Genomic DNA, 21,225 nt, shown 5'->3' with positions numbered 1-21,225 from the left:
CCTTTCTAATTGTTGAATAATTTGTACACGCATTGCGTTGAAAAGATTCGTAGCAAGTTTCAATGACAGCTGTGCCAATGATTTTCAGCGACATTAATTAGTTACGAGCAATTAAAAGCAGGTTGTGCGTTACCGACGACGTGTAGTGGCGTTTGAACTAGGTTTCTGCTGTACCGATATCAGGCGTTGGTAGCAGGATCACAGAATGTTAAAGGAAGTCGTTTATCGATGAAAGAGAGAGAGAGAGAGAGAGAGAGAGAGAGAGAGGGGAACAGTGTGCGAGAAGGACGGAGAAAGAATTCGCGACAAAATGGCGTGCAAGAATGTTCTTAGGGAAAGAATGTTAATTTCGCTTATTTACAGGGCTGAAATGTGAACTTTTAGAATCGCATTAGGTAGCTGAAGCTCGTGTCTGCATTCAAGGACCATATTGGCGCAGATTCTTAACGTGGTTAATTAGTTATAAACATTTCTCCGAAGCATTGCATTGCCGTTGCTGGTAGCGATAGGGGTAATCGATAGTTTTCTCGACTTTCCGTCCCAATTGTTGCATAATTTGAACACGCATTAGGTAGCTGAGATTCGTAGGAAGCTTGCGTGACTGCTTTTGCAACTATTGTTCACTTCATTAATTAATTACGAGCAATTTACGGAAGCCGTTGCATCGCCGACGTGTGTGGCGATAGGGGTAATCGATATTTTTTGGACTTTTCACTTCAGTAATTGCATAATTTGGACATGCATTGCGTTGCAGAGATCCGTGAGAAGCTTCTAGGACAAATTTTGCAACGATTGTTTACTCCATTAATTAATAACGAGCAATTTACGGAAGTCGGTGCATTGCCGACGCATGTTTTAAGAGGGGCAATCGGTATTTTTTTGGACTTTTCCCTTCAATAGTTGCATAATTTGGACATGCATTGCGTTGCAGAGATCCGTAGGAAGTTTCTATGTCTGTTTTTGCAATGATTTTTAACGACATTAATTAGTTACGAACATTTGAAGGGAGGTCCGGTATTGTCGGCGACACGTAGGCCACGTGTAATCTAGGTTTCTACAGTACCGATATCAGGCTCTGGTAGCAGGATCACAGAATGTTGAAGGAGGTCGTCTATCGATAAAAGAGAGTGGGGGTAATTTATTCCCGCCAAAATGCCGCCAAAGGGAAAAACGTTAATTCGACACATTTACGGTCCAAAAATGTGAACTTTTAGAATTTCATTAGGCAGCAGAGGCTCGTATTTGCATTCAAGGACCATATTTGCGCAGATTTTTATAGTGGTTAATTAGTTATAAACATTTTTCCGAAACATTGCATTGCCGACGCTTGTAGCGGTAGGGGTAATCGATAGTTTTCTCGACTTTTCACTCCATTTGTTGCATAATTTGTACACGCATTACGTAGCTGAGATTCGTGGGAAGCTTCTAGGACAATTTTTGCAATGATTGTTAACGACACTAATTAATTACGAGCGATTTAAGGAAGCGGTGCATTGCCGACACTAGTAGCGATCTTTGTAATCGATATGTTTCTCGGTTTTCCACCCGAATTGTTGCATAATTTGTACATGCATTGCGTTACAGAGATCCGTAGCAAGTTTCTAGGACAAAAATTGCAACGATTGTTTACTCCTCTAATTAATTACGAGCGATTTTAGAAACCGGTGCATTGCCGACGCTAGTAGTGATCTTGGTAATCGATATGTTTCTCGGCTTTCCTTCCAAATTAATAATAATTTGTACATGCATTTGGTAGTACAGGTTCATAGCAATATTCAAGAACGATTTTGCAATGATTTTTATTGAGATTAATTAGTTACTTTTACATAAGTTAATCGGTTACAGTTGTACTTTAGACGCTTGCAGTGTTCAATGTAATCGAATTTTCGACCTAATTGTTGGATAATTTGGACTTGCATTGTTCAAAAATGTCACTGTTACTTTAATTAGTTATGATCAGGTTTCCGTGGGAATTATTTTTGTCATTTTTTACATAACGTGTATGTTTCGATGAAACTAACAGTATTATCAGAAAGAGATAAAGAATTGTTACGAAGAAGTAGTATATGTATCTTATTACACGTATATTATTAATTATTACGTAACACATGCAACGCGCTCGCGGTTAATGAAAAATAGGAGTGTAGAGTAATTTTATTGCTTTTTATTTACAATACTTTTCTTTTCCTTCGATCGTTTCCTTAAGTGTGTTCGTATTTTAATTCAATAATCCCATATTTTAATTTCGTATCATCTTCTCGAGTACAATACATTCTCCTAGTCCAAAATTAATACCAAATACACTAATACCAAATTCACTAATACAATTACACTAACACCAAAGCCCCAAAATCGGACTTTTGCTAGAATGTTTGCTCAGTTTAGAGACCTTGCTATGAATAAAGAAAGCATGATCATTTCCAAGAATTTCCACGAATTGAATTTTGCCAATCTTTTTTGTTATCATCTGACTTATCATTTACAATCGCGTAGAGTGAATGGAAGGATAATAATAAAATAGAAAAAGCTACTCGTGTTACATATAATGAATTTATTGAAATGCAATAGAGTTACATTCATACGTTAAATAAAAGCATTCAGTCTTTTGTGGAAGTTGCAACAACGCTTTATGTTAGAATATTCAGTTTATTTTTACGGATTTGTTGCTCCGTGCGGTATGTTGGTGATGGGTGGTGTATATACATGTATTATGTACATTATATGTTACAGTGTTATTATTGTAGTTGCAGTATTATTACTATTAGACGTGGTATTGGTAATAGGTTCCTCTTTTCACTAAAGATAGATCGATTACGTATAAAACTAAGCTAATCGTCTCGGTGCCCTCGGCACGCGTCTTTACAAGTCTTTTACAAGTCTTTACAAGTCTTTACAAGTCTTTACAAGTCTTTACAAGTCTTTACAAGTCTTTACAAGTCTTTACAAGTCTTTACAAGTCTTTACAAGTCTTTACAAGTCTTTACAAGTCTTTACAAGTCTTTACAAGTCTTTACAAGTCTTTACAAGTCTTTACAAGTCTTTACAAGTCTTTACAAGTCTTTACAAGTCTTTACAAGTCTTTACAAGTCTTTACAAGTCTTTACAAGTCTTTACAAGTCTTTACAAGTCTTTACAAGTCTTTACAAGTCTTTACAAGTCTTTACAAGTCTTTACAAGTCTTTACAAGTCTTTACAAGTCTTTACAAGTCTTTACAAGTCTTTACAAATCTTTACAAGTGTTTATAAGTCTTTTCAACTTTCCTCTCTCACTACGTCTTTACTCATACTCATACTCATACATACCGTTTCATACTGTTTCCAAAACACTCCTCTCGCACTCCTATACACCTATGTGCATTCATTCTCCTTCATTCCAATCCTCAATCCCTCTGACTTCAGACATCTGGTTACGTTCGTCCATCTCGATCATTCGTTAAACACTTTACATTTTCTCCGGACCACACGCGTTTCCTTTCGTTCTCGCGCATTCCAACACTCGATCGTCTTGCACGACCCCCTGCAAAGGGTAACTCGTGCCTTTTAAGAAAACTGGCGACGGATCGACGCCAAGTGTTCACCTCAACGCAGGTCCATTCGCGCGCAACGTATCTATCTTCTAGGCCTGCGCTCCAGACAGACCCAAGTGAACGCGAAAAATCCGATACCACGTATTAAATAACCAATCTAAATTCGCAGCCAATTAGCTCAGTACGACGAAGAATTATTCTTCGCGAGCAATTATTAATCTCTGCATTATTTTTGTATGTTTACCAAAAGTTCTTTACCTAGGACAAAACTCTGGTTATTGGAAGACAGAAAAAAGTTTCAATTTGTTGAACAATGTAATTTAGGATTACACAAAGGGAATAGAAGCAGAACAGGTAAAGAAAGAAAGATACTCGAATTACTCGAAGTGAATTTATTACATATAAGTTTTATACATTCTTACAGGTCGCAAAACTTTCCAACATCGTAATATAGTATAATAGTCTACGTTCGCAGCCAATTAGCTCGGTACTAACCGTGACGAAGAATTATCATTCGTCGTGAACAATACCGATTACCAGGTCTCACCACGTGGAGGTTGCTGCGAGCGGAGACCCGGAGAGAGATAGATGGAATCAAAGTTCCATCGATCTCCCTCGACACGCAGTAAAAACGAAGTTACCAAACCAAGGAGATGGAAGGATTCAATGTTCTTTCGATCTCCTCGTTTAGTTTTGCCGAGCAATTACATCGACGAACAAAACGAGGCAAAATTGGGGAAGACGCGACGCGAACCGTGGAGTTGATCCTACTAGGTCGGTCCCATTTCCCCGTAGTGGGCCCGATTGTCGAGGAAATGCGCGACGCCGTCCACTCCGCTAGAGGAGTGTCCCGTTTCTCCCAACTCCGCGTCAGGAGCACACGCAGAGCGTGGTCCTGACTCACGAAAGATGACGAAGAGAGGGTCTTATGGAACAAGGGCTTCCGCAGGGACCGGCAAAAATACCTGTCCCTATGTTCGCAGCATGTTCTCTCTCAAAGCGGACGCACCAGAAGAGACGGCGATCGACCGTTCGGATCAGCTACACGGCCGGTCACTTGCTAATGCAACAAGCAGAGGTGGCCGGACTGAGAAACGAGGAAGCGAGGAAAAAGAAGCTAAAGATTGGATAATTGCTCGGCAGAGAACAGATATTCGTACATTGTTGCCTTAAAATTAACTTAGTCTAAGCTTAACTAAAGATTCGACATGGGATGCGACGAGAGAAACCTAAGAGAAACCTAAAGTCAAGGCATGATAGAAAATAGAAATGAAATTGGTTAGAGGAAAGAAATATACATGGACAAACATGTACAAGTTAAAATCAGAGAACAAATAAAATAAATAAAACAAAGAGAAAATTAGAAAAAAAAAAGAAGCATTGAGAGAATGGTCGCCAGTATTAATCACCGCCTATCGACAGTCAATACCGGTTACCTGGGGTGTCCCCTTCCATAAACCTCAAATGGAGACATCCGTCCATCTCGGAGACTCCCCATGGAATGAAATTTAAGAAAACAGGGGTCTCCTTATATATCAACCACAAGGTCACTTACTGTTACTTCGATTGTTTTTGTTCGATCTAATGGAATATTTTAAGAAATTAATGGCTTTTTAGCCATTATTTATACCAGGTCATTGTTAATAATTGTTTAAGCTAGTGTCCTACGACGGTTGTTAACAATTATGATAAATAAACATCAAGATATTGCGAAATCTGGAAAGGCGATCGGTTTCGGTGAATGTTTGTTCATTTCCGCGATTGTTACTAACATTTACGCATGTTCCCAATATTAATCGAACAATGTGCATCTTATTTATGCGTTAAAAATGATTAAGTATCTTATAGAAATTGATTTTGGTCGAGATTCGAAGTAAAAACGTGTTTCGTAAAGTTCTAAAGCATGGCAAGTAATAATTGTCTATTTGGTACATTAATTTAACATTTGTTTAATTTTTATAATTATACAATACGTATAGAAGTTGTATTCTTTACTTAAAAACGCCTAAATTCAATTAATCACTTTTCTAGATAGACAAGTCATAGTGATTAACATTCGTGAGTCGATAATTGATATATGTAGCCTTGACAATATCGGTTGGACCTCAATGAAAAATTCCATCGCAAATAAAGAATATTTCAACGAAATGAAATTTTAAGCCTAAAATTGTCTAACGAAAACGAAAACATTGCTAATATTTTCTAAATGAAAACATTACTAATAATTGTTTCAACTATTGTCTAATAGGATCAAAAATTGTGAACTTTTAGAGTTGCATTACGTAGCATAGGTCCGTGGCTATATTCAAGGACCATGTTAGCAACGATTTTTATAGCGACGAATTAGTTATAAACATTTTTCTGAAGCAATCGTATTGACCACGCTTGTAGTGAACGAAGTAATCGATACTTTTTTTTTCGACTTTCCATCCCCATTATTGAATAATTTGGACACGCTTTGTGTAGAACAGGTTTCTAGCAACATTATAGAACGATTCTAACATAGATCTTTATCAAAACTAATTAGTTATAAATATTTTTTAATAGCTGCTGTATCGCCGATGTTCGAAGTATTCGCGGTAATTGATTATTTATGGATTGTTATTGCATTGGTTTTTATTCAAACGTTTTCTACGTACTATTACAGAAATTCTACATTGTTTCGATGTAAGTTAACACAAAGATACATTGATTTTTATAGAATATTGAAATTGATTTAGTAAACGAAATAATATATATATATATTAAAGGATTAAATTTTATTTATTAAATATATATATAAAATATATATAATACATTTAAATAATATATATACATATTTATATATTTTTATTTATATATATCTATATATTGTAGGGACAAGTTTTGCGCGAGCGAATTGCCTGAAGTTTCGATTGAGTGAGCGACTGTTTCGGTAAATCGATAGCTCATTGAAACCCTGTGCGAAAGACAAAAGATGAGTTGTAATGTAACCAGCGACCGATACGGACGTGAGTCGACCGGTATCGAGAAAAAGTTTAAGAAGAGTTTTCGAGAAAACGTGTGTGTGTTCCGCGGTGCGAGCGGGTTTGACTTTTCTTTTTGTACGCATCGTGACCTTGCGCAGACCCTATATTTCCATCTGTAATCCACAGGGAATATATTATTATAATAGAGGAATAGGCATATTTTCCTATACATATATTTCACTCTACAATATTTATATTTATATATTATATATATAATATATTCAAATAATATATTTAATAAATAAAATTTAATCCATATATATAATATAATATTGGCATTGTAATGGTTTCACTATTCCGAAGATGTACCTATTTAGAAACCTAAAATTGGTGCCGCCAGGGAGAAGTTACCCACGTTTATCGAAAAATATTTTCAGTTGTGGCTATTAGATGCCTCCACTATATCTTTGTAGATATTTACTTGGTATAATACTTATTGACTTATTGTCGATTAATTTGAATAACATTCTGTGTTTCATAAACTATCAAACATCAGATTATTTAATATTTAAAATATATTAATTAATATTGCATCTGCTGCCTTATTAATAAATCCACCTCCAAACTTTAGACAAAACTCTTTCATTGTTAATTTCCTTTCATGCTTTAATCCAAAGATATACCGACATTGAAAATATTTTTATATGTTCTAGTTTTTTTTTTTTTTATATACACATAGTTTTTCATCTGTAGTGGTTTCAGATGAAAGAATGAAGAAAAATATAAATAAATGTGGAAAAAAAATAGAATATGTAAATATGGACCTGTAATACCGATAATTACAATTTGCTGCGCCATCTAGTCATAAAAACAGGAATTATATCTCGACAAACTTGGCCATTTTCCCGTTGATGGCGTTAAATCAAGGTGTAGCTTTAGTTCGTTCACTTTGCCTGTAAATTGCTATTATTATTGATATATTTTGATATCTTTTGTTTGTTTCTTATATAATTACTTTTACATTATCCGTAAAAACATTTTGAGAAGTCGGTATTTTAGATTGTGTGTATAAATGAGATAATACATTTCTGAAAAATGACACATGTATTTATACATAAAATAAATAGATTATCACAGTTGTTTCAACCGGTATCTCCCAAAAATCATAATAATAAAAATTTAGATATTTGTTCAAAAACTTATGAAGTATGTTGACAATTCTTTATATTAATCTAAACTTTTTCGTTTTTTATTTATACTTCTTTCTCAACAAATTTTTCAATTGTTATAGAATCTTACCAAATATGGATTTATCAAACCTGTTAATAGTGGGATGTATGCATTTCTACCTCTAGGATTGCGCATATTAAATAAATTAATAAATCTTGTTGACAATGAAATGGAGAGAATAGGAGCTCAAAAATTAATGCTTCCAGCTTTCTCATCTACAAGTTTGTGGAAGCAGACAGACAGATTGGAAAGTAATAAATCAGAGTTATTTCAAATAGAAGATAGACACAATAAAAAGTATATACTTAATCCAGTGAGTGATCAACAATTGCTAAATGAATGAAAGGCCTTAATAAATTTTACAGTAAAGCAATAATCTGTTTTTTCAAGTATTCAAGTATGCAGCTGTGCATGTATTTTAAATAAACTTATTCATTTTGTTCTAGACATATGAAGAATCAATTTGTAAACTAATATCATCTGTTGGACCTTTATCCCCAAAAATTTTACCTTTAAAATTATATCAAATTTCTAATAAGTGGAGGGATGAAATGAAACCACGTCTTGGATTTTTGAGAAGTAGAGAATTTGTCATGAAAGATTTATACACATTTGATAAAACTTTAGATAATGCACAAGAAACTTATGAACTGATATGTAATGCTTATGAGAACATACTTCAAAAGATAGGAATTACATTTATAAAAGGTAAGAATATAAATAATTCTGTAGAATGGCATGTATTAACATTACTGTTTGCAGTTGTTGGTGACCCCGGATCAATTGGAGGTTTGAAATCTCATGAATATCATTATGCATGTCATATTGGAGAAGATACTATTTATACATGTTCATATTGTCAATACTATGTTAACAAAAGTGTATGCAATGAATCACATTGTCCTCATTGTAAGAATACATTTCATGAACAACAAACTGCTGAGGTAATAGGATAATTACATATTGATTTTACAAGTAATTTCTCAGTAAACATTATTTTTTATTCAAGGTTGGACATACATTTTTGTTAGATACAAAATATACAAAACCACTAAAAGCTGTATACCAAACAAAGAATATGTTTCCATTAGCAATGGGTTGCTTCGGACTTGGATTAAGTCGCATTTTTACTGTTGTAGCTGAAATATTGTCTAGTAATGATGAGCTAAAATGGCCAAAGTGTTTAGCTCCTTATACTGTGTGCATTATACCACCAAAGGTACTAATTTCTGTATAAAATTTTTGAAGTTCTTAAAAACATTGTGACATTACAGGTTGGCAGTAAAGAAGCCACTGCATCTCAGTACGTAAATCAAATACTAAATATTTTAAATGAATTAAATATTGATACTATACTTGATGACAGAACAGAATTAACTATTGGAAATCGTTTTGTACATGCTCGCTTCACTGGATTCCCTTATGTTATTGTAATTGGTAGAACAGCCATGCAATCTCCACCTTTGTTTGAAATTCATAATGCATATGACTCAACACATTGTGAAATAACTTTGGAAAGTGTACATAATTATTTTAATAACGAAAATAAAAAAAACTAAAAAAGTAAATATGTCGAATTGCATACCTAAAGACATGATACATTCATTTAATTTATAGTTTAGCAAAAAAAAGAATTTTATTTTTATCTAAAAAACTAGGGATTTGTTTCTATATACACGATTTTTAACGAAGTAAATATAAAAACAAAACGAGTAAATTTAATTTTCAGGAATTCAGTGCTGCAATTTAACTCGAACTCTATGATATGCATTACAAAGAAAACCTCGTAAATTCCAGATATTTCTGAAACTTTCTGGCTGAACATTGTACGATGCATCTACAGCTTTTGCCCAAATTTCTGTTTCTTTACACTCTTTCTTAACAGGCAGATTTACATTCCACAGCGTCCAACTCCAGTAACGACCTTGTTTAGCATTGGTGTCTTCAGCATCTAAATTAGCTGTATGCCACGTTTTACCTTGATCATTTGTTACATCAACTCGAATAATTTTTTGACCACCTCCTGACCACGCATATCCTATAGAAAAATTTTATTAAATCACGAAAGTAAAGAAAATCATATTTTACAAATGCTTCATTCTACCTTTAACATTTATTTTGCCATCTTTTACTTTGACCGTTTCTAACGGTTCTGGTGTACAAATTGCAGAAATCACTGGCATTTCTTGTATAGCGGGTGCCTTGGAAAAGTCTACATTGTCCCAATCAGTACTAGGAGAAAAACCCTTATAATCACCTTGTTGCCATTGTGCATGGCTCTCTTCTTTTGAGACGATTATTTTGCCTATGAATTTATAAGAAAGGTAACACAATTATTTAATGTATACACTACATTTAACTATAATTAAAAGTCTAATCCTTATAATTTTATTACCAAGCCACTTGACATTCCTAGCCCCCACAACACCAGGAACAATTACTCGAATAGGAAAGCCATGATCTCTTGGTATTGTTTGTCCATTCATTTCATATGCTAAAATTACATCTGCTCTGGGATCCATAGCCTTGCTAATAGGTATACTTACACCATATGGTGTACCAGATGGATCCAAATCATATCCTTCAAACTGATTTAATTAAATCATTTAATTTCTAATGGATTATTCTTCATCAAGATATTTTTAATACATTTATAATGCTTGTATATATAATAATACCTGTACATGATTATAGTCATCTTCATTAATTCCTAAATCTTTTAGTACATCACACAACTTTGCTCCTGTCCATGTAGCATTACCAACAGCACCTATACCCCAACTCAGCCCTTTTAATTGTTTTTCCTATAAGAAAATATAATCATTTGTTTTCCAATCATTTGTTATCAAAACAAAGCATGCTGATTAACCTGTGCCATTTCTGATCGTCTATTTCCTCCACACATTATAGCACTTGTTATAGTATATTTTGGACATTTTTTTATATCTGCAAAATTAAGGGTTTTTTGCGTTTTTTCCTCGATAGCTAGTTCTAAAACATAAGTTTTCAAATCTATATCGGGAACAGGAAGATGATTCCTAATGTAAAACAATTCTCTAGAACAGAGCAACATGTTAAAAACAATGTTTTTAGTGAATAAAATGTTGAGGTATTATTCTTAAATGAAAGATATATAATTACATTGGCGTAATAAAACTTTCAACTAATAAAGAAGGAGGTGGTTCAGCACAAAAGGGTTTATGTCCATTGATTTTTAAAGCTTTATGTCTAATAGGTTCTGTTGCATATGGATCATTTTGATTATCTCTATTGGAGAATGCATCTTCTTTAGAAATGTTTCCAATCCTCATGGATTCAAGCAACTCATATACTTCTGGTACATTGTGATTAGCAAAGATTGTCCAAAATGGTTCGATTGAACTACCAGCTGCCATCATTATTTTAGAGGAACCACCTGGATGTTTTTCAATGAAATCTGTTATGTCATATACTCCTTGTTTAAATGTCACCCATACACGAGCTTCTTTATTATCATGTTTGCCTACTTCCTCCAGAGTATATATTGTTAAATCTTCTCTGAACTTTCCACATTGTACATTTTTCTTACTTAATGCAAAAACTTTATGAAATTTATAAAAATGATACAGACCCAATATGCCAATAATAGTAATGTATGCTGTGTATTTCATATAAGGTCTACCTTTAAACATACTTTCTTTTGTGAATCTTTCTTCATTTTGAAATGAATATTGTCTCTTTGTATTAACATACACACAAATTTTTGAAACTCGTATCAGGGATCTAAAATAAATATTTTATTACATATATCATTCTAAAATAGTAATGTGATTTAAAGCAATAAGTATACTTGTTCCTTAGATGATATAGAATCCTCGAATGAAAAATCATGGTGCTAAATTCTTAGATCTAGTTTAATGATCAAAACAGTATAATACCATTAACTTTTTACTCATTCCACACTTTTTGCACATGTAATAAGCTGTTAAAGATAGCAATTCGCTCCGTTTCAAATAAACAAGCAAGATTTTGGATGCGAGTAGTAAAGAAGTACGATCAATCGATCATAATAGCGAATCCATCGGCTTGCTTATCATAACTAAAAAATAATTCAAATACATCTTGTATGGTTTTAGTTTTAACAGAAAAATCTCATTAATAAGTTACGAATATTTTGATAAAAAAAATATTAACAAAAAACAAAATTATTTTTATTAAGTCTGTGGTTTTTAAATGCCAGCCGGTGACTTCTTACAAAGTAGCCACTAGCTTGTGTCGAATTTTACACTTCACTGGTTCCCCCCAAGTTTGTAGGGATAACGATGATCATAGAACAAATGAAATCTGGCGATCGTATATCGAGAATTTACTGTAAGTATCGTTATATCTTTTTTGGTTTCATTTTTATAGAGTTGTTTTCAAATGAATATATCGTGAAAAATGTGCAATGCGTATCACCCATTTCTTAGATAATGGCTGCCTGTCATTCTCGTGCAACTGTATTTTCATAATTCTTCGTATTATTTTCTCTTTTTTCAGCACATACCGATTTTTCAACGAAATCTTTTAAAATATTAAAGCAACGAATAGCGACACTTAAAAACACTTAGAACCATTTTTCAAATAAGTAAAAGAGCCTCTTATACGATGTCAAGAAATTACTTGCTCTATTAGTAAGTAAATACTTATTACTTGCTTTCCCAATATTGTTAAGGATGTATATATATATATATATGTGTACTTTTTTACAACAAAATAGTATCGTCTTCGTGCAATAATTTGCTGTGATAAATTCTTATTTGTTTGTTTAAAATAATTTTCGATGTAGTACAGAGGTTATATTGGTAAATCAGAATTAAAACGATAACAATAGTTATCTAAAATGCATTTGCAGTTGAAGGAAATGAAATAAAACAAACCATTATGGCAATGGCAATGAGAAAACGTAGTGGATCAGGCTCCAAAAGACATCATAAAGGGAAGCTTGTACCAATTTATGAAAGCTTTTTTAAAGGAGAAGATTTAACGTTGGCTCATCCAAATTTTTGGAATGAACTGTTTTTAATAAAACCTATGGTTAGTAACTTTTTATATCATTTTTATTTTATACTAATTTTCATTTTATTATACAAATGTAAGAAATTAAAGACAAAAGTTTACAAAAAAGTTTAATAATTTATAATAAAGAGATAGTACAGTACAAATTGAAATCTAAAATTCTTCAGAACTTTTGTTGACATTTTTCATTACTGGACATGTTTCATCTGTTATAAAAAAATTTCTTGAGAAAAGCATAATTTTATTATAAAATTATTAACCATTATTAAAGATTACAGCTAAATTGTACCTTTTGCTGCTTCTTCTTTGTACACTTTTCACACATTATGTAATCTTTATTTTCTTGATTCTTTTCATTCTTTGTTTTTGTAGTTGTTACAAATTTATTTGCAATGTATGAACTTTTTACATTATTCAATAATGACTCAGGATACTGATTCTTTTTCTGCAATTTTTGTTGTTTAGGTTGTTCATCTTTGCCTGAATGAAATGTATAAATGAAACAATTTTTAATTAATCTATTAATTAGTAAGTTCGAATAACATAGTAAGGTAGTCATTTTCTTGAAATACATACTCTTAGGTATGTCTTGAATGGATTCTTTGCATTCTAATTCATTTTGAAGACTACCTGGCATAAATTTACATTTGAAGTTAAACCATGATTCACTTGTCTGAACTTTATATTTCAGACATTTTAGTTGGTATATACATACTCTTCCATAATATTTTGTTACTTCCCATGTTGGCAATGACTACAAAATTATAATACATGTACATGTGTCCATACGGTTGTAAAAGTACCTTTGTAAAATATTGCAAGAATCATAAACTTACTTGTATTAGTTTACTGACAAATTTACTGATCATGATTGTGTTCTATTAGTATACAAATTTTTAATAGTCAGAATCATAAGTCAGCAATATCATGTTTTATTGCAGAAGAATTTTTCAGTTAACCAAATAGTATATGATACTCAATAAATCAAAATTTTTTGTTCACAAAAAAAGAAAAAACTGTCAAAAAAGTAACAAATGAATTATAATGACATATTATATACCCAGTGACTAAATACTAAGCATGGACTATGTTTTTGTAAAAAGTCAAACATGTTCTATTTTTATCTGTTTAGGTTCCACATATCGAGAGTGAAATTTTACATATGACAGCAGAACAATTAAATGCAAGCAGAGAAAACTTAAATGCTTTGGTTTGCCATTGTGTGGACACATTAGTTGATGAACATCCTTTCAGAGTTGTATATGCACTACAAACTTTAGCAGCTGTTATTCAATCTATGTATAAGAAGGCTAGTCAAGGTGATTGTGGATTTAATTTGATAGACATCCTAGTTGGATTTGATTTAGCAGAACAAAGGATGACCACGTTAATGCAACATTGTAATAATTTTCTAACAGGTATATTTCCTGCTACATATTATTATATATTATAAATAATATTAATATATTAAAAAATCAAAGATTCAAATATACATTTAACATTTGAATTTTCCACAGTTTTTTGAAAAGTTGTTTATTAAAATTTTCCATAATTCCAGGTGAATACCCTGATAGCTTAAAAGCTTTATGCTTGAAATTGTTGTTAATTATTGTAACTGGCATGGACAATGTTAGTCAGAACACTTTGTTGGAATATGTTATGCTTAATAGTGTTTTTGAATCTCTGGTTCAAGTAGGTGTTAAATTGGTATGAGTACTAATATAAAATTCAAAAACATGTTTAAAATTAAGCATTAACATTTTGTATTTCGTTTTCACGCAGTTGCTGCGGGATACAGCAGCTAGAAGTCGTCACGGCCATGATGCAGTATTGCTCTTAACACTTCTAGTCAATTACAGGAAGCATGAAAGAGCAAATCCTTATATCGTTAAATTATCAATTTTAGATGATGAACTAGCTCTAAATGGATACGGTCAAGTAATATCGAGTTCATTGACAGAGTTTTGCAGGCAATTTGTTCAACAAAGAGCAGGTACAAAACATTTATACAACAATCTCGTTAAATTACTTATTACAAATATAATACTAAAAAACATATGCGCGTAGAAATACAAGCATCCTGGCTGTCTTCCTTAACCAGTATAGTAGGAAGCATGTTTGTTGGAGAGGAAGAAGCAAAAACGCAACAAGTTCGTGCAAACAATGCATTGTTATTAGCACTTTATGAAGCTACACACTTAAATCGTAATTTTGTAACGACTTTGGCGTATACGCAAAGTGATACTAGTGCTCCACCTTCCCCAAATAATACATTGGGACCAAACGCGGTCGCTCCTGGAGCTCAAGTACCCGACGTAATGGCTCAGCCATTCAATTTACTAGCGACATTCTTACAATATTGGTGAGAAGCAGTATTTCTCAAATTGAGCAAAAAATTCGTTTGTACACTATAAAGTCTTTTTATCGTTCCAGTTCAATAGTTATGCAAGTAATTAGAACAGAAGCAATAATGAATAACGTTAAATTGTGCTTCCTCATATTAAGCTGTATCGCGGAAGATCAATACGCGAATAGTTTGATGCACGACGCAAACTTGGCCTTCAGAGTACAATTACATCGAGTACCAATGCATCATAGAAAGATACAAGACAAAGTAGCACCTGCACAACCTTTGGCTGCTACATTACTCGGTACAGTTATTATGCACTCGATGTAAATGAATTCATTATAATATGCCATAATAATTATTGTAAAATTGTAGATTTACTCGTTGAATTTATTACGTCCCATATGATGAAAAAATTTCCGCTTGAACTTTACCATCAGTGTATTGGGGTTTTACAAAGATTGCTGTGTTACCAAAAGAGATGTAGAGTTAGGCTTGGTTATCAATGGAGAGATCTTTGGACAGCGTTAATCAATTTACTGAAATTTTTAACGACCCATGAAAGCCACCTCATTAAAAAGCTGAATATCTTTCCATTAGCTATACAGGTAAAGTAGTACAATGGAAGTAGAAGCGATTACACATTAAAGTAATTAATTAAAATTTTTTAGGTCGTTAATATTTTAAATTTGTTTATTACGTATGGAGATACATTCTTATCTTCCCCGAGTAGTTACGACGAATTGTTTTATGAAATAATACGAATGCGACTTATTTTTACAAATCTAAATGCCATGGGTATGTAGACAATAAATGATTTTGTATACGAGTATCGTTTTTTATAGATTGTATAATGGTGTATAGTGAAAATAAAATTTATATATTTAAGCACTTAGATATTCAACGTGCGAATCTTATGAGTATAAAGAACATGCGTTAAAATTAACGAATTGTTTGGTGAATATGAGAGACATAGTGAATCATTTTCCACCAAAAATAGCAGCATGGTTGGCGAGCGAAAGTTTGTCTACACCGACAGAGCAACAAATTTTAGCAATCATAATACAAAATTACGATAGCCTTACTTTGAAATTACAAGATAATTTGGATCAATATGAAAGATATTCCGAGAAACCTGATCATGTTACATTCTTTGAAGAAATGGTAATGTTTGAATTAATACACAAAAGTATGAGTTGGGATGTTGATTTTATGCTATTTATATAATTTTTTTTAGGTAACTGGAGTTGTAATTGATACCAGAGGATCAATAGATTTGAGTACATTAGATACACAGGCTATATTACAAGAACTATCGAATAATTCGTAACACAGGCTCAATGTGAAATATGAATCATATCCTGAACATCATTCTGTTGTATTGATGTATTATAATGTATTGTTTTTTAATAAGTTTGCTTCACATGTATTTCTTTAATGTCGCAAGGAACGTAGTTCATGGAATTCGGAACAGAGATCATAGTATGGTTGATCGTTGCGCTATATTTCTATGAATTGTGTATACAAGGTTTAATAAGTCATTAAAATTTAATAATTACTGAATATGCAATTATTTCTCACAGTTCCTAATCTATTAATTACAAATGACAAAAAAGTATAAAATACATATCTTTTGTTAGTGTTAGTATTTTTCATAAAAATACAATTATAAATGTTTTTTCAAACATTCTTTTGCAAGTATTGCGACACCTGCTTTAGACTGGTTTTTCCTTTGAAGTTGGCTGCTGATAAAATCCCCAATTTTGACTATTTTATTAAGATCTACTCCAGTTTCTAAACCTTGACCATACAGAAAATATAGTAGGTCTTCAGTAGCAACATTTCCAGAAGCACCAAGTGCATAAGGACAACCTCCTAATCCAGCAACAGATGAATCAAATACCCTTATACCGCATTCAAGACTTATATAAATGTTTACCAATGCTTGTCCATAAGTATCATGACAGTGCATTGCAAATTTATTCATATCATTTACGATATATTTTAATTCGTGCAGTACATTCTTTATTGTAATAGGAGATCCCACACCAATGGTATCTCCTAAAGAAACTTCATAGCATCCAAGTTGTAACATGATTGCACTTATATTGGCTACCACTATTGGCTTAATTTTACCTTCATAAGGACAGCCAGCAATGCACGATACGTAACCTCTGATTTTAACATCTTGTTTCTTTGCTTCTTCAATGACTGTTTTAATATTTTTTATATTGTCATCGATAGAACAATTGATATTTTTTTTTGAAAAAGTTTCAGATGCAGCACCAATAACAGCTATTTCCTTTACACCTACTTTCAATGCACCTTCTAAGCCTTTCAAATTTGGAATCAATACAGAATAAGAAATACCAGGTTTCTTATTAATCTTTTGAAAAACTTGAGTATTATCAGCCATTTGTGGAATCCATTTCGGAGACACAAAACTAGTCACTTCTATACTCTTTAATCCACTTTCTGATAATTTATTAATAAAATCAACTTTAATCTCAGTTGGAACAAAGTTTTTCTCATTTTGTAATCCGTCTCGGGGTCCAACTTCAACTACCTTCACAAATTTGCTAAACACTCTTATATTCTTAAAAGAAAAATTACATACAGTACAGATATTAATAATTTTAAACATTTTTATAGCTTAAATGTTGAATTTATTCTTTGTCATTCACTGCAGAATGATATGTAATTATATTATGAATACATTATGTACTATTTTGTTAATAATAATTTATATTTAATTGTGTTACAAATTATAACAAAAATTTCGTAATTGATTATTACTGCTTGGAACATCCATATAAAGGTCTAATTATTCAAAAGAGATAAAACGCAGATAAGGTATTACAGTAAACAAGCAATATGTTCACACGATCGTTCGAAATTGTGTAAACGCGTTTTGATAATACTTTTTACGATTAGAGTTTCAGATGATAGCATAACGAAAAAATAGTATTATACAAATTAATAAACGATAATTATATCGTACATAATTATATTTGAGTATGGAAAAATGTATCCAAATAACATTAAAAATTTTATTAATCTAACTTGTGATGTCTATCGAAAATTTTATTAGTCTACACTTAAGACGCTTGACTATCTAAAATCTAAATGATAGAAGTTCAAAATTTTGAGTTATGAGTGGGGATATTTTCACTCATAACTTCTATCGAAAGAGAGTATCGATATCTACTCGATCATGAGTATCACATATCGTCAGATTCTTCACAATCGATTTGATACGAGTAGTTTTTTTCGACATCGAGTGTACATTGCAACTGAAATATCGATACTAAATATGCTTAATATCGAGACGAAAGTATCGAGTATTTAGTTATATTTACTTGGATCGGTTCATCTCTATTGCAACGAGACGCCATTTTTTAAAGTAGTGCATAATAGTGCGAGAAAAGTGGAAACACTTCTGAATTTATTGTTTTTCTGGAAGCAGTGATTTCATCAAATTGGAATCGTATAATTATTGCAAGTTAAAAAATATATCTTACATATATTTGTGTATATATATAATATATATATATATACATATATGGTGCGCGTGTGTCTGTGGTGCATGTGTGTATATATATATATCGATCAAATGACGCTTATACATCTTGACTGATACTTTAATATTACATATTAGAATATAGAAATAAAATAAATTTGAACTTCTTATTAATAAATATGTTTTCGGCATACGCTTATTTGTCGGCTTATGACAGACACAAGAAACTTATAAATGATTATTTAACATTGCGTGGAGGTTCAGTGTCATCTTTAAAACGAGACACGTATGTTAAATTTTTTAATCAATTTTTATATAATAATTTTAATATTGTAGTCAACAATTTATTATTTTTGTATAAACTATCAGAATTCTTCAATTTTTATTTCCTTAAAATGTCCGTTGAAAATTTGTTAGAACATATCTTTGAATAACCTTTTATATTAAAGATACATCGCAATAGATTTATTTAAAAGTAAACAGCGGAGAAAAATGATAACTTTATAAACCTTAAAACGAGCAGCTCTTGACGTTTCGGCCTGTGTTTCGAGGTCCCGAGATAAGACAGACTATGACGTTATTAGAGAAAACCACAAATTTCTCTGGGATGAAGATAATGATGTGCCAGATTCATGGGGTGCACAATTGGCAAAAAAGTATTATGATAAATTGTTTAAGGAATATTGCATAGCCGATTTAACATATTACAAACAAAATAAGGTACATCATTATGTTTGATGTATACTTAATTTTTCTTATCAACAAATCCTACATGTTAACATTAAACAGGTTGCCTTAAGATGGAGAACAGAGAAAGAAGTAATTATTGGCAAAGGGCAATTTGAATGTGGAAATAAAAAATGTAAAGAAAAAGAAGGGTTGAAATCTTGGGAAGTAAATTTTGGTTATATAGAACACGAAGAGAAAAAAAATGCTCTTGTAAAATTAAGTAAGCAAATGATATTTTTTAATGTTCTTAATTATGAAGTACATGTTTACTGATAATGTACACTTTAAGGATTGTGTCCTGAATGTTCGGTGCAATTAAATTATCGATCACAAAAACGTGAAGCAAAGAGACACAAAACATTGAAAAGATTGGGAACAAATTTAGAAACACGTAATAGTACACCCAGTACATCTGCAATAAACATTAAAAATGAAGAAAGTGAAGTTATAAATGATACTGAAGAAACTGTTGATCAAACAGATAAAAATGAATCTAAAATTTGGAAAGAAAAGCCAATGGATAGTTTAGAAAAGACAAGAGAAGAGGAATTTGAAGAATATTTAGCAGATCTACTAATGTAAGAGAAAAACTAAAATTTTCTTATGAAATAATATCAATAATGTCAAAAAATTGTTTATTGATGATACTGTTGAGGAATGTAACAATTTTTATGCATAACCCTAGTCATGTTTAAAGAAATATAACAGTTGTAATCATATTTTTATTTTGATTGATACATGATACACATTCTACCATTATATCGCATAGCAACAAGATTTAGTGTATATTTGTGTAACTTTTATAAATGAAATAACTCTCATTCATTTATACTTATACTTGCAAAAAATGAAATCTTTATAGTATGAAAAAACCTAGCACCAGCCAATGTATATATATTATATGTAGATGTATTTTGTATAATAAATAAATAAATAAATACAACTATTTACTTATTTTATTACAGTCAAGAATCTTCAACAACCTTCATAATATATACATTTTTTAAAAATAAAGTTAATTTTAAGCTTATTTACTTGTTACATGTCATCATTTGAACACGTAATATTTTGTGTTATAAATAATTTTTAACTCTTCCGTCATTATTATGTTTTATTGTTAATAAATTAACAAATAATACATTTTCATGATAATTTTCATATGTCCAAATTTTATTATTATAAGTACTAGAAATCATTTAATAAATTCCAAAGATATCACTACATAAGTGTAAATCTTGGAATGAATTTTATATGGTTCAAGATTTATAAAGATCAAAATCTTTCTTAATTGATATATGTAAAATTTGATATTGTCTCATTTTTGTAAGATGATACTTATTAAAAAATGTATTAATTGCTTTTTGAATGCAAATTTTTTTACAACTTTAACAATATTGGATATTATTAACTATATAATAAAAATTAAGAGTATAATTGGATAAGAGCACATGTTCTATGCATTCTTAATGCACTTTGCATAATAAAGAATTAATAACAATTCGACTGTTTTTTCTTTTAAATTTAATTCTACTGATTTAATCTGATCAATTTAGTAAGCTAAAATTTCATGTAAAAAGACTAGCCTAATACTCAAACTTACTCTATTTTCAATATTTATATAATATTTATTCTTTTTATGTAATGTGTAACATGTTTAAGATTATAAATATATTGCATGAGACTAAACATATAAAATGTATAGTACATAATTGAGAAAGTCTAGTATGGAGTTACTTTTATAATGTAAAAGTTTGATATCTCTGTGAGAATCCCAAATTATTGTGCGATATTTAAAAATAAGATAACTAAAGAATCTTATTTTATTATTAATGAGCAATAAAATATTGCTTCCATTGTCTCCTGATTAAAGTGTTATCATTAATACGA

The 21,225-nt window shown here is 31.3% G+C and overlaps 6 protein-coding genes across 12 annotated transcripts; 3 read left to right on the top strand and 3 right to left on the bottom strand.

Annotated features, from left to right (window-relative positions):
* Positions 1–7,397: 7,397 nt before the first annotated feature.
* On the top strand, positions 7,398–9,289 carry Prors-m (prolyl-tRNA synthetase 2-like protein, mitochondrial). 2 transcript variants are annotated; one of them, XM_076310063.1, is made up of 6 exons: positions 7,398–7,402; positions 7,767–8,018; positions 8,152–8,413; positions 8,468–8,649; positions 8,715–8,924; positions 8,980–9,289. In XM_076310063.1, the coding sequence occupies exons 2-6, from the start codon at positions 7,809–7,811 to the stop codon at positions 9,262–9,264; spliced, it is 1,149 nt and encodes a 382-aa protein (XP_076166178.1). In that variant the 5' UTR covers positions 7,398–7,402; positions 7,767–7,808; the 3' UTR covers positions 9,265–9,289. The 2 variants fall into 2 exon arrangements, with proteins under 2 accessions (XP_076166178.1, XP_076166177.1); XM_076310062.1 differs by lacking the exon at positions 7,398–7,402 and adding an exon at positions 7,446–7,681.
* Positions 8,691–12,352, bottom strand: Shop (sulfite oxidase). 5 transcript variants are annotated; one of them, XR_012991835.1, is made up of 9 exons: positions 11,535–12,352; positions 10,847–11,467; positions 10,575–10,761; positions 10,384–10,509; positions 10,101–10,293; positions 9,810–10,010; positions 9,489–9,743; positions 9,062–9,166; positions 8,691–8,934 (listed from the first exon to the last, which is right to left on the bottom strand). XR_012991835.1 is itself a non-coding variant. In XM_076310057.1 (8 exons), exons 1-8 carry the CDS (start codon positions 11,573–11,575, stop codon positions 9,126–9,128), a joined length of 1,665 nt encoding a protein of 554 aa, XP_076166172.1. In that variant the 5' UTR covers positions 11,576–12,352; the 3' UTR covers positions 8,691–9,125. The 5 variants fall into 5 exon arrangements, 3 of the variants coding, with proteins under 3 accessions (XP_076166172.1, XP_076166171.1, XP_076166170.1); XR_012991834.1 differs by having other exon boundaries at positions 9,062–9,743; XM_076310057.1 differs by having other exon boundaries at positions 8,691–9,166.
* On the top strand, positions 11,917–16,652 carry LOC143146060 (armadillo-like helical domain-containing protein 3). 2 transcript variants are annotated; one of them, XM_076310053.1, is made up of 12 exons: positions 11,917–12,055; positions 12,224–12,357; positions 12,579–12,760; positions 13,875–14,160; positions 14,301–14,449; positions 14,525–14,735; positions 14,810–15,104; positions 15,176–15,393; positions 15,465–15,697; positions 15,761–15,887; positions 15,979–16,253; positions 16,327–16,652. In XM_076310053.1, the coding sequence occupies exons 3-12, from the start codon at positions 12,608–12,610 to the stop codon at positions 16,417–16,419; spliced, it is 2,040 nt and encodes a 679-aa protein (XP_076166168.1). In that variant the 5' UTR covers positions 11,917–12,055; positions 12,224–12,357; positions 12,579–12,607; the 3' UTR covers positions 16,420–16,652. The 2 variants fall into 2 exon arrangements, with proteins under 2 accessions (XP_076166168.1, XP_076166169.1); XM_076310054.1 differs by having other exon boundaries at positions 11,925–12,055; positions 14,301–14,434.
* LOC143145452 (uncharacterized) lies at positions 12,800–13,521 on the bottom strand. Its single transcript, XM_076308843.1, has 4 exons — positions 13,458–13,521; positions 13,319–13,372; positions 13,032–13,222; positions 12,800–12,948 (listed from the first exon to the last, which is right to left on the bottom strand). Exons 1-4 carry the CDS (start codon positions 13,519–13,521, stop codon positions 12,931–12,933), a joined length of 327 nt encoding a protein of 108 aa, XP_076164958.1. The 3' UTR covers positions 12,800–12,930.
* Hmgcl (hydroxymethylglutaryl-CoA lyase) lies at positions 16,573–17,815 on the bottom strand. Its single transcript, XM_076310064.1, has one exon. The coding sequence runs from the start codon at positions 17,731–17,733 to the stop codon at positions 16,756–16,758; it is 978 nt and encodes a 325-aa protein (XP_076166179.1). The 5' UTR covers positions 17,734–17,815; the 3' UTR covers positions 16,573–16,755.
* A 649-nt stretch (positions 17,816–18,464) lies between these two features.
* On the top strand, positions 18,465–20,057 carry LOC143145459 (protein FRA10AC1 homolog). Its single transcript, XM_076308854.1, has 4 exons — positions 18,465–18,895; positions 19,161–19,329; positions 19,399–19,558; positions 19,628–20,057. Exons 1-4 carry the CDS (start codon positions 18,789–18,791, stop codon positions 19,918–19,920), a joined length of 729 nt encoding a protein of 242 aa, XP_076164969.1. The 5' UTR covers positions 18,465–18,788; the 3' UTR covers positions 19,921–20,057.
* Positions 20,058–21,225: the final 1,168 nt, after the last annotated feature.

Source organism: Ptiloglossa arizonensis, chromosome 4 (genome assembly GCF_051014685.1).
Source record: "Ptiloglossa arizonensis isolate GNS036 chromosome 4, iyPtiAriz1_principal, whole genome shotgun sequence".
NCBI lineage: Eukaryota > Metazoa > Arthropoda > Insecta > Hymenoptera > Colletidae > Ptiloglossa > Ptiloglossa arizonensis.
This window is presented reverse-complemented; position numbering and strand designations above follow the sequence as displayed.